The 13,956-nt window shown below is 37.4% G+C and overlaps 1 protein-coding gene across 1 annotated transcript in view; it reads right to left on the bottom strand.

Annotated features, from left to right (window-relative positions):
• The window catches only part of LOC150077362 (GTP-binding protein 6), a 300,778-nt gene that overhangs the window by 162,683 nt on the left and 124,139 nt on the right, over positions 1-13,956 (bottom strand). Inside the window, exon 6 of the mRNA XM_090386669.1 lies at positions 4,548-4,756. Coding sequence (XP_090242795.1) covers positions 4,548-4,756 — 209 coding nt within the window. The remainder of the gene's footprint in view (positions 1-4,547; positions 4,757-13,956) is intronic.

Below are 13,956 nucleotides of genomic sequence, written 5' to 3'. Positions count from 1 at the left end.
AAAAAATCTAAACCTCCCAAGCACTTCCTAATTCATTTCACAAATATACGTGGTCTCAATTCTAATCTCAACGATGTCCATTTCCACTCGCAGTCTGCCAAACCCCATGTATTTTTTCTGACAGAATTTCACTTATCGGTTGATTCAACTACTGCTCATCTCAGATGCCCAAATTATTGGCTGTATGATTCCTTTTGCCTCAAAGGTGGTACTTGTGCATATGTCCGTTCTGATATTCCCTGTCAGAGACTTGGCAATTTGGAATCTCCTCTCTTTGATCTTCTCTGGCTTAAAATCTCTCTACCTCATTGTCTCAAATTCATCTGCTGTCTCTACCGTTCTCCCAAATCCACTAATCACTTGGAGCTCTTTGACTTCCTCTCTTTGCAACTTGACTTTCTCCAGTCCAACTTTCCTAACAGTGAGGTAATTTTCCTTGGTGATTTTATTGTTCACAACTCCAGCTGGCTTCCGTTTTCTAGTCACACCGACCCAGCAGGTCGAGATGCTGAGGCTTTTGCAATTACTAATGACCTAGCACAGATTGTTCATTTACCTACAAGAATACCGGACAATTCTAATCATACAGCCAGTACGCTTGATCTTTTTCTCACAAACAACCCTTCTAAGTACATGGTCGAAGTGAGAGGTCCTTTAGGCACTTCAGATCACAACTTGGTGATTGTCTCTTCTCCAATGGAACCTTTATCTGATGGCTATTCCCAACCTCGTGTTGTTTGGCATTACAAGAATGCAAAATAGGATGACCTGCGAGACTTCTTTTATTCTTTTCCATGGTCGGATTACTGTTTCAAAACTTCTGATGCCAACGTTTGCTCAGATCGTGTCAGTAAAATTATTCTTGCAGGAATGGAATCCTTTATCCCAACTCCACTTTAAAATCTCGTCCTTTATCTAAACCTTGGTTTTCCAATAAATGTGCTAAGGCTGTTCAAGAGAAGAATGTTGCATATCGTAATTGGCTTCTTTCTAATTCTTCAGTTTCATTTTCTGCCTACACCGAAGCTCACAACAATTGTAAAGCAGTTATTAATCAGTCCAAACTAGAGTTTGAACAGGCTAAGAGTAGAAAACTTGCTTCTTGCCCTAATGGCAGCCGAGCATTCTGGTCTCTTGCCAAAGTTATTGGCCACAACCTTTGCCCATCTCTGCCCCCACCTCTGTACAAACCAGATGGTTCTGTTGTCACTTCAGCCAAGGATAAAGCTGATCTGCTAGCATCCCATTTTTCTTCCACCATTCCCAACACGCTCCATTCAATGCCTCCTGTGGTCTTCCGTCAAAAAGATATCAGAAGGATTTTGATGAATCTCGATGCTAAGAAAGCTCCAGGTCCTGATGGTATTTCTCCACTTGTTCTCAAAACCTGTGCTCCTGAACTTACTACTACTCTTTGCCGCCTTTTTTCACTTTCTTATTCCATAGGTGTTTTCCCTTCTGCTTCAAGGATTCAAAGAAAGACAGAAAAGAGTTCTTTACCTATGTAAACTCTAGAAGTAAAGGGAATGAATCAGATTGGTCCACTTGATATCGATGGGTCAACTGTTGATGATCCTGCTCAGGTAGCTAACAAAGTAAATGAATATTTTGCATCGACATTCACACATGAGGAGTTATTCAGCGAGGGGAATGCCAGAGGTGTATTCAACTCTGGCAGTAAGCTAGAGAATCTTTAATAACTGAGAGTAAAGTGGAGGAGAAATTGTTGAAGATAAACACAAGAAAGGCACCTGGGGTGGATGGGATCTATCCAGTTATATTAAAGGAGGCAGCGAAGGAAGTAAGCAAGCCCTTAGCCATAATTATGAGAGCTTCCTTGGACTCAGGGGAGGTACCCATGGACTGGAGATGTGCAAATGTGACCCCAATTCACAAAGGAGGATCAAAGGCTGACACAAGTAATTATAGACCTGTGAGTTTAATTTCTGTTCCCGGAAAATTAATGGAGGCACTGGTTAAAGAAGCACTGCAGGATCATCTAGACAAGACTTCAGTTATAGCTCGGACACAGCATGGTTTTGTTAAGGGGAAGTCTTGCCTGACCAATTTGATTGGATACCATGATGCAGTCACAAAAGAACTGGATGCAGGGAATAACTTTGATATTATATACTTGGATCTGAGAAAAGCTTTTGATACTGTTGCACATGGAAGATTGCTGCACAAATTGGAGCAGTGTGGCATTGCTGCAATGGATATAGGGGGTGGTTGAGCGGGAGAAGACAGAGAATGGTAATCAATGGACACTGCTCATCGTGGACTAATGTTATTAGTGGAGTCCCTCAGGGTTCAGTATTGGGTCCTTTATTGTTTTCTGTATTTATAAATGATATTGATGATGGTATATCAAGCTTAATGTCCAAGTTTGCAGACGATACGAAGGTTGGCAGGGTTGTCAAGGACACTACTGACACTATGCTGCTGCAACAGGATCTGGAAAGGTTGAGCAGATGGGCTGAGAGGTGGCAAATGAAGTTTAACATTGACAAATGTAAAGTACTACACATGGGAAACAGCAACCCCAGAGCAACGTATCAACTCTGTGGTACTACACTGACAGTGGTAGAGAATGAAAGGGACCTGGGGGTGGTTGTGCAGGCAGATATGAAGTTCTCTGAGCAGTGCAGACGGGCTGCAAGAGTAGCTCATGGTGTATTGTCAATGATATATAGGAATTTTTCTAGCAGGGATAAGGAGGTGATTATTCCCTTGTATAAGGCAATGGTCAGGCACACCTAGAGTACTGTATACAGGCCTGGAGGCCTCATTTCAAGAAGGATGTAGAGCTGCTGGAACGAGTACAGAGAAGGGCAACAAGATTAGTGAATGGAACAAAGGGGTGCTCTTACGAAGAAAGGCTTAAGTTTTGCGAATTACAGTGTCTGGAGACTAGGCACCAGCGAGGTGATCTGATAGAGGTGTACAAAGCCTTGAATGGTTTGAGCATGCTCAATGCTGATGGGATTCTTCCTCTTGCTGAGAATAATCACCTGAGAGGGCATAAATTCAAATTGAGGAAAGACAGATGTAGGGTAGATGTGCGGAAATTTGCCTTTAGCCAGCGGGTGGTTGGTAGGTGGAACAGACTTCCATCCCTTGTCGTGGAAGTTGATAGCCTAAATAAGTTTAAGGCTCAGCTGGACAGGTATTTCGAACGAACAGAGGGGTGAAGTGGAAGTGGTTATTTTTTATTTACTTATTTTACTTTATTTTTTTTTTGGCTGATGCTGCATAAGCTTGCTTTCTTGCATCAAATGCCTCTACTAATGCTAACTCTATTATAAACTTACCAACTATATAAACTATGTATAGTTGCTCACTGTGTCATTATCATCGTCTTCAGTCATTGTTGATCCACTGCAGGATGAACGCCTCGATAACATGTTTCCAGCAACTGCAGTTTTGTGCTTTCTATTGTAATAATGTTGCTCACTGTTTAAAATCCAAGAATTTGTTCACCTTCTTCACAACATGAGAACAGTTCACAGAATTCATCAGTTATGCTTTTTGGGATTCCATATTGAGGCAGAAAAGCCATTGTGCAGTACAACAGTAAATGGACAGCGAGAAACAGCTCAATTATATAATCAAACCCTCCATATATGTATCTATAGCATTAATAAGAGCAATATCAGTGTCAAAAACTCACATATGTAAGTTTACATGAAGTGAAACAAAAAACCTACATACTTGCTGGTTTTATGGCCTTCTACATAAGGGAGTACTTACAATTTTCTTTACAGTGAAGTGTAATAAAAATGCTACAACTCACAAAATTTTAAAACAAAACGCAGAATAAATGAATTAAAACAAAAATTGATTATTAATGCAGATTTTACCATAACATGTCATTATGTAAAATATGAAAGACAATAAAAAAATGGGATCAACTTATATCAATTTATATAATCACAAAACATAATATATAATCAATCATAAATTTTCAGGATGAAAATAGAAACTGACCTAGAATATGGTAATTAAAAAATATATATATTTTTTAAAATATATATATTAAAATATATATATATATTTTTTTTATAGGCACACTAATATGATGCAATGAAGAAAAGATCACTCCACACTAAATTTAATATTTAACAATTTAGCAATCAAACAATTCAATCATTCAACTATAATAATCTTCCATTGCTCCCCCCCCCACTTTTCTGAATGTTCCACCTTTCAAATGTTTCTAAGCAAAAATATTAAAACTTTTTTTTTATTATTATTATTATTATTAATAGCCATATGGTGCAAGGAAGTCTGAGGCTTATGCTGCACTGGCCAAAAAAAAATTTCCCTATTACCCTGAGAGAGAGAGAGAAAAAAAGTAGAAAGGAATCACCAAGAAAGAGAAGAATGATGATTTCCAGCTCAAGACCCTGGGTGTGCCAAGCCCATACTCACCAGATTTCAGCCCCTGGGGGATTACTCAGACAAAATTATCAATCATGCAAAACTGAATTGATTAAAGAAAAAACAAAACAACAATAACAACAAAAAAAAAAAAAATGTTAACATACAGCCTGGAGTGCATCTTCAAGAGTAGTAGCAAATGACTGTATTAAAGAGACAGGAATATCTGATATGAAACCCACTGTATCTACAAAAAGTACTTTTTGGTATGATGGCAGTATTCCCTCATGAACAGTAACATCTAATGTTGCAAAGAGTTCATTTTTAGGTTCAAGATGAGGATCTTTTGTCAATGCCTTTATCAGAGATGTTTTTCCTTGAAAAAAACAAAGACAAAATTAATTAGCTTAACTTAAATAAAATATCCATCAAATTACAAGCATAACAGAAAACGCCAATTTTTTCCATATATTATATAATTAAACTACCATGACACACATATAAAAATGATGTGCTTAAATGCTTATAACCAACTGTAAACACACTTATTACTCTGTTACTCATAGCTGAAAATAGAATGAAGTTACAAAGATGAGCACAACTCCATAATTCATAAATACTTTCAAATCTTCTCACATTTATAATATACTGCTTGTCACTGAATTTGCTACGCTGGGATTCCATATTGAGAATCCCAGATTCTCAATATGGAATCCCAGATTTCCTAGATTTTTTTTTATGAAAATCCCAAACATGAGAGGTATTAGAACCTATAGTAACATGCATGGGTTGAAGGATGAGAAAAATAAAAAATATTTGTTGACATTAGACTTGAACTTCTACAGATTGTAATTTTCAGGAAATATGTGTTAAGGAAGATTTGTTGCAGAGAATAGAAGTTGGACAGTAAAAGGATGTTGACTGGTTGCAGCACATGCTCAGACTGCTTTGGAAGAGAGGAGGAGAAATTACAGAAGCCAATTCAGAAGAACAGTGCCCTTGGAAGTATCTATAGAAAAGGCATGCGGCAGATAGAGAATGCTTATGAGACAGAGTGCAGAGACTCTGTTAGAGATGATTCAATAATTGAGGCGTTGACATGGGAAAGGTAGTAAGTGCCAAAAATTCGACTTTATTTTTTGCATGGAAAAGGTAGTAAATGCCAATGCCAGTAGCACAGAGAAAGTAGTTAGTCCATAAGTAATACAGAACAGGTTGAAAATGTTGCTGCTAGATGCCTCCTGTGTCAAGTGCACGGCAGTTGGCACAGAGAAGGTAGTAACTCCCTCATGCCGTCCATAAGGTTTCCCGACTAAGGTAGTGTTTGTTTGTATTATAATTCAGTGTTTCTCAGCATGCCTCCAAAACCTTGTCCTTTTAAAATAGTACGTTTAAATATTGATTCTTAATTTATTGTTGTTGTTGTTGTGGGTATAATCGAACTTACAAAACCTTTATAAACATAACCAAACATTTTCTTTTCCAGGCTACATGTAAGTGTCGTTACTTCACTCAACAGCAAATAAGCACACTTCATGCCAATTTTTGGAAACAGACATTTGTCGTGAAAGGTACGTTTCTAATGGGTTTGATTAACATTGTCAACATACAGAGAAGGAGACGTGGAAAATAGGATGATCCCGCTTCAAGTAAGAGGCAAGTTTCTGTTACTTATAGTTTACCCTCTGACAGTTGTCATGTGCAAGTATGCAGCAGATCGTTTAAAGACATGTTATGGCTACCAGACAAATGTGTTTATACTTTGGTAGAAAAGAAGGGGGTCAATATTTTCAAAAACAACGGGGGAAAAAACCCTATCTCACATGCCCACAAGGTAAAATACATTGAGGAGAATAAACAGCATATCAAAGTTCATATCATGTCATTTCCTACTGAAGAAAGCCATTATTCTCGGCATAAATCATCAAAACATTACCTGAGCCCTGATCTCAACATACACAGAATGTATCAGGCGTTCAAATTATTGTACCCTAATTGTAAAATTGATCACAGATTTTACCGAAGAGTTTTTAAAAGAGAGTTCCCTAAGTTGTCATTTCATAGCCCTCATGCTGATACTTGCACAACTTGTGACTTACTAAAGAATAAAATAAATTGTACAGTTGGGCCCAACAAGTTTGCCTTGATTTCAAAGAAAGAATTACAATTAAGCAAAGCAGAGAAGGCTACGAAAACTCTCAACTATGATAAGGTGATGTCACGAATGCCCTCAAGGACATGTACATTGAGCATGGACATGCTACAGGTAATTTTTAGTTAGCTTAAAATTAGTAATTTTAAGTGTTGCCACATCTGAGTGCACTACCCCAGATGTGGCAACAATATTCTATGGTGGGGCAGATTTGTGATTTTTCAGAGTGAAAAGCTGCTTGGAAAAAAAGTAACGCTGAGAGCGAAAGAGAAAACCCAGTTTTTTAGATTCAATATTTTTTAGAGGCAATATTTGTAATGTAATTATGACAAGAGAGGTTAGAAGTTAGAGTAATCTCCAATAGAGATATATGATCTTGTCTAGAAATCGGAGTCTCATCGAAGATAGGCATAGGAGCAGAAGAATCCTTTTTGCGAGATATAAGACAGGACTAAGCTTTAGAAGGATTGAAATCAACTAAGTTATCTCCAGTTAATTCTCCAGTGAGGACTGGAGAATTACTGAAGATCAGCATTTAAGGAATTTCTAGTGGATATTGAAGGAGTTGAAGCTGTTTGTTTAGGGCAAGGTTTCTCAAAAAAAAAAGCAAGGTGGAATGCAATGTGCACATTTAGCAATGTGCTAAAACTATGGATAGAATTTCCATTCAATAGAAAAAGGTCATTAATATACAAGATGAAAAGAGTGGGAGAAAGAACTGAACCTTGGAGAACACCAGCATTAGGGGAGATGTTGGAAGACAGACAGCCAGCCAACCAACCAGTTACCACCACCTGTAGTGAGTGGTCAGACAGAAAACTGGATACCCAATTGCAAAAAACAATTGGCAAACCATAAGATGGAAGCATCTTTAGAAGACTTTTATGCCAAACACAATCAAGCCTTAGAGATGTCAAGAGCAACTACTTCCGTGAGTTTCACCAAACTTTTCCATTGAATTTGTCCGCAGATTGGTAACATAAGCCAAAATATAGCCCGTAGATTGACACTGATGGAATCCATACTAGCAATCATTGATTTCTAGATAGTTTAAGAGTTGGCAGTTAATTGATTTCTCCATTAATTTACTTGCAATGGGATGATAATTGGTTAGGAGGGATTTGTCATCCTTTTTAGGAACTGGCTGGATATGAGCAAATTTCCAAGCAGAAGCAAAAACACCTTTAGAATAAGAAAGTGAAAAGAGGCAACACACAACAATAAGTTCAGGAGCACAGGTTTGAGTACAAGTAGAGAAATACCATCAGGACCTGGAGCTTTCTTAGCATCAAGATTCGTCAAAATCCTAACATCTTTTTGATGGAACGGGGAGGAGGGTAAATGGAGTGTACTGGGAATGGTGGGTGGTATTGACTATTCAATATCTTTAAATTCCGTGACCTTGTTGAAGTTAATTACAGCACACCATTGTGAATTTCATGAATTTGCTAAAGCAGCAATTAACAAACGCAAAATAATGCTATCTTCTTTTGCAAATCAAATCTTCTAAAAAACCAAAACACCTTCATATTTGAAGTAACATAACCTTCCTTTAACCCCTTCATGGATTATCCCGAGATATCTCGTTTTTAGTTTTAAAAGTTATTTGGAACTATACGAAATATCTCGGAATACAATAATACCCGAAGCAAACAATAATACCTCCAAATTTAGGACTGAAACGTATTTTCTCTGGCATTTATCTGGCTAATTTTGCATTAGCCAGATAAATCCCGAGATTTCTCAGGATTTTTTTTACACCTGTCAGCAGACGACTGGTTTTTGTTGGTTGGTCTGTAAGCGACACTTACCTCACCTTACCACACTTGTGGCAGCCATGGGTCAGAATGCAGTTAGTTCGCAATTATTGCTTGTGGCGGGAGGTTACTGCTTGTGAGTTCCACTTGATTTTTTAAATTTATTTATATAATGAGTAATGAAGTCTTTTTCTGTGCCTTTCTTTTAGCTCAAGTGCTAATTTATTAAAAAAATCTGTATAATTTGAACACTTTTTGGCTATCCCGAGATAACTCGGATATTCGCATAATGCATACTTTTAATCTGTAAAATAAAAAAAGTCAATCCGTTACGGCACATTTTTCGGAAAAAAAATGTACCAGGAAGGGGTTAACAATACAGTACAATAACAATACAAAACTACCACAGTAACAATGATGGAATGCTAAACTCCTGGCTGACTCATTAATGTTGCTTACACCAAACACAGCACTAAAAGTAAGATAATAAAAGTTAAATATTTATTAAAAATCAAATATTAGTATTAGTATTGACAAAATTGCAGGCTTGAAGTGGTGAAACCCATATTTGGTCTTCAGAGCAAAGCTCAGGCAATCCCTCTCCCATCTATTCCAGCATGTGGTATGATTGATGTCTTTTGAGGACATGATGGATATCATGGAGAGATCCAGTTGTCTGTATATTTTGAGGTTACATCTAAAATGATGTTTGAAGGCCAGTCCCTAGATAGTCCACCAGACCAAACCTACTGGTAACTCTCTAGGAGGCTTCAGGATCAGCTAGTGTATAATTCTGCTGCCTCTACTCTGCCAGATAGTGACTGGAGAGAGTCCGAGTAGTGTGTATGCAGGGAGCACTGTCAAGTCCACATTATGTCAAGCTGGGTATATATCCTTGCATGTGTACACCATCCCCAAAAATTTCAGAATTTCATACATGTCCTCCCAACATTTTATCAGTACTGAATAAATTACAAATAGTCAAATTAAAAGAACAAATTTATCTGCTAAAAAATCCAAACGTCCTAAACACTTCATTCATTTCACAAATATATTGGCCTCAGTTCCAATCTCAATAATGTTCACTTCCATTTACAGTCCGCCACACCCCACTTCATTTTTTCTAACAGAATCACAATTATCAGTTGATTCAACCACTGCTCATTTCACTTTGTTCTAATTGTTTGCTGTGTGATTCCTTTCACTTCTAATGTGATATTTGTGCATATGTCAGTTCTGATATTCCCTGTCAGAAACTTAGTAATTTGGAATCTCCTCTTTTCAATTCTCTGGCTTAAAATATCTCTACCCCCATTCTGTCTAATTCATCTGTTACCTCTACTGTTATCCAACCTCCACTAACCACTTGGAACTCTTTCGCTTCCTTTCTTTGAAACTTGATTTGAAACTTTTTCAATTACTAATTACCTCACTCAGATTAATCATCTAGCTACAAGAATACCAGATACAGGAACTCCCCAACTCGCGTAAGGGTTGCGTTCCACGGAACGCTACGTAAGTCGGAATTTCCCCCATGCTTGTGCAGCACTCGCAACTGTGTTCGCTAAATTGATTGAATCAAAAAAGAAATGTTCAACAAACATGTAAATAGAATTATTTATTGTATTTATTAAATTTTATTTCATGCACAGGAATAATTACAAAAGCATGCAATTTAAAAATATTTCAAAATTATAAAATTACAAAAAAAGAGAGGAAACAGGCATAACATCAGTAAGTTTTACCTCTTGAGCATCGTTGCCAGAATCGACATCGTCAGCTGATAAGTACGCTGCTGCGGAGGTTGAGGGCTGTGGAGATTTAGGTGTCGGCCGCTCAACCTTACGAAAGAACATATTAATGGACGATTGAACGGTGGCTTTTTTTTCTTTTCATAGTAGATTTATTTGTAGCAAGCAAGCATATCATTCACCCCTCTTAACTTTTAAGAATCGTTTGCTGTCAGGGTCCATCTTCTCAAACTTCACCATTGCTGATGCAATTTCATGAAATGGCATTGCCATCTCTCGGTGATGAAGCGTCTCGGCTCCTCATTTGGTTCATCTTGAGCTTCGTCAGCATTACCTTCTTTCACTATCGCTGCCTGCAAGTCAATAAGTTTTCGTTAGATAATTTCTTCTCGTCTTCCTCTATTAACTCCTCAACATCTTTGGCAACAACCTCCATCAGTAAGCAACCTCTTCATATGATTTGTCTTTTTCAAATCCTTCAAAGCCTTTTATGTGCCATGGGCATATTTTCTTCCATGTGCTATTTAAACAACTTTTAGTAATTTCCACTCAAGCCTTATTAATGTTTAAATATTATAAGCTGTGGTAAATATTATAAGAGTTCCAAAAGTCTCTTAATGTAAAATTTTTCTCATCGTCTACTGCAGACAATGCCTGAGCAAATGTTGTGCATCAATAGTATGCTTTTAAATTCGAAATAACCACTTTCACTAATCCATAGGTTGGATGAGTGAAGTCGTGTTTGGCTGTAGAAATACGACTCTCGCGTTCGAATTGAAATTATCTAGATGCTTAGGATGTCAAGGAGCATTATCCAATAGAAGCAAAATCTCGAAAGGAGTGTTGTTATCTTGACAATATTTTTCAACCTGGGAAATGAAGCAGCATTTAAACCAATCCTCAAAGAGGGTCGGTAGGGTGGCTTTATTAATGCCCTTAAATGCATGAGGATTTCCAGAATGGTACACAAGCAGTGGTTTTAATCTGTAATCTTCCACTGCATTAGCCTCAAGCAAGACCCTATCTTTTGACACCTGGAAACCTGGAATTGTCTTTTCCTCTTGGGCAGTGTATGTTCGATCCGGTATTTTTTTCCAATACAGAGCAATCTTGTCAACGTTAAAAATATGCTGCGTCGAACAGCCACTTTCATCAATAATTTTTTTCCAACACATCACAAAATTTCTCTGCAGCTGCAGAATCGGCACTGGCGACTTCACCGCACACTTTAACTTTGTGGAAACCAGCGTGATGCTTGAACCTTTTAAACCACCTGTTTCTTACCATGAACTTGGGTAGGGGTTCGCCATACTTAACTCAGGGGCACTTGCTTCTGAATCTGATTTTCCATCCATATTATTAACAGCTATTCCATCTGTGATGTAGCACCTGAACGCTGTTTTGCGATTACTGTAGATCTTAAGTGCGTTGATCCTTTGACATGTTCTTTTATACGCGCACTGTCCTTTAAAATAGTATTCACTGTTGAAGCAGCAAGACCTAATTCCCTTGCAACAGATAAACTTTGTCCTGCTTCATACTTTCTAATCATTTTCACCTTCATTTCTAAATCAATTTTGTTTCGTTTCCAGGCATTACTACCACTTGCACTTTTCGTTGGTCATTTTCCCTTCATCATTGTAATACGTAAACAGGAATGAAAAGAAGTTTCTGAAAATTAGTTTTTTTTTTATATGATTGAAGATTTCAGTGAAGGGGAACACATTTCACCATAATAGCATAAAAACCCACACAATTGCAATTATCGGTGTTATCGCAAATGCATTAAGATCGAGTTTACTACCTGTTTATAATTACATTGCACTAACAGAAAAGCCCAATAAACCAGAAAGTGCAAATCGTTTTTGTTGTTTTATGGTCATGACCTCCACGAAAGGTGCTTTAGAAAAATATCACAAAAGCATTTAAAATTGATTCTTATAACAGGAACATATGATAACGATGAAAGGGTAGTGCAATTTATATTATAAATATGATGTTTTAGAAAGATAAATAGCTTAGTAATATAGACTTCAAGGACTTGGAATGAATTCCAAAAAAAAAAAAAAAAAAGTGTTATCGGGTTCAACATTACGATATTTTCACAATACCTCCATTTATTCCTACGGGTTGCAAAATACATTTCCACGATTTTTTTTAAGTTTGCACCAGTGGGCAAAAACTTAAGTTGAATTTCTGTAAGTCGAGTAATTATGTAAGTCAGGGAGTTCCTGTACTCCTAACCACACAGCAAACACTCGATCTTTATCATAAGAAAAACCCTTCCTAGTACATGGTCGAGGTGGGTGGTCATCTAGGCACCTCAGATCACAACTTGGTGATGGTCTCTCTCTCGTTTTTTTTTTTTTTTTTTTTTCACACTCCACCTTAAAATCTCGTCCTTAGTCTAAAACTTGCTTTCCAATAAATGAGCTATGGCAGTCCATATTGCAAAATTGGCCTATATACAAATCTCTAGGTTAATTTACTACCTACACCAAAGCTTTAAACAATTGTAAAGCAGTTATTATTCAGTCAAAAGTAGATTTTGAACAGCCGAAGAGTAGAAAACTTGCTTCTTGTCAAAACAGTAGTCAAGATTCTTCTTGTTTGCCAAAGCTGTTGGTCACAACTTCTGTCATCTCTACTACGCCCACCTCTTTTAAAACTCAATGGTTCTATTGCCACCTCAGCTAAAGGTAAAGCTGACCTACTAGAATCCTATTTTTCTTTCAACTCTTGTAACGATAATCTCTGTAAACTACCTCCTACCATTCCCAGTACACTCCATTCTATGCGTCCTGAAAGGATGTTACATAAATTTTGAACACTCTTGATGCCAAGAAAGTACCAGGTCCTAAGGTTATTTCTACATTTCTTCTCAAAACCTCTGCTCCTATTCTGTGTTGCCTTTTTACATATTCATATTCCACTGTTGTTTTTCTTTCTGCTTGGAAATATGCTCATATCCAGCCAGTTCCTAAAAAAGGATAACAAATCAACTCTATCCAATAATCATTCCATTCGACTTACTTCTACTGTCTCTCTCTCTCTAAAGTAATGGGTAATTCCATTAACTATCAACTCCTACACTATCTAGAAACCTTTCACATGATCAATGAATGCCAGTATAGATTCTGTCACTGTCGATCCATTGGTGATATACTGGCTTACATTACCCTATGGAATATCTATGGAAAAATTCAATGGAAAGTTTGGTGAAACTCAAGCAGTTGCTATACACATTTCAAAGGCTTCTGACGCAAGTGCGTGCGTGTGTGTAATAAAGTTCTTCTAAATAAGCTTCCATTTTATGGAAGCTTATTTAGTCTTATGTTCCTGACCGCAAGTTGTCTTCTAACTTCTCCACTAATGCTGGTGTTTCCCAAGGTTCAGTTCTTTCTCGAACTATTTTCCTCTCACACATTTATGACAGCCTTCCACTGACTGGGAATCCTACCCATTTTTTTGCTGATAATTGCTTTTGCTTGCATTCCATTCCAGTATGAGAAACCTTGCTCTGCACAAACGTCTTCAATTTCTTGGATCTCCAATCAGCATTTATGGAATTATGAATTCCATAAATGCTGATCTCCAGGTAATTCTCCAATAGTGCATATATTACTTAATTTCTATCCTTCTTAAACTCAGCCCTGTCTCATATCTCACAAAAAGGATTCTTCTGTTCCTGTGCTTATCTTTGACAACACTCAGATTTCTAGACACAATCACATATCTCTATAGGATTACCCTGATTTCTAATCTCTTTGCAGAAGCATGTCACAAATATTGCTTCTGAATATTGTTCTCACACCTGGGGCAGTGGCCCCAAAACCCCCTCAGGCTTCTATTGTTGTTTTTTGGTGCAAGGGCTATAGGCCATATTGCACCTACCAATGGTATGAATGTTACACAT

This window comes from Mastigoproctus giganteus, chromosome 12, assembly GCF_048544385.1.
Source record: "Mastigoproctus giganteus isolate SK-2022 chromosome 12, ASM4854438v1, whole genome shotgun sequence".
Taxonomy (NCBI): domain Eukaryota; kingdom Metazoa; phylum Arthropoda; class Arachnida; order Uropygi; family Thelyphonidae; genus Mastigoproctus; species Mastigoproctus giganteus.
This window is presented reverse-complemented; position numbering and strand designations above follow the sequence as displayed.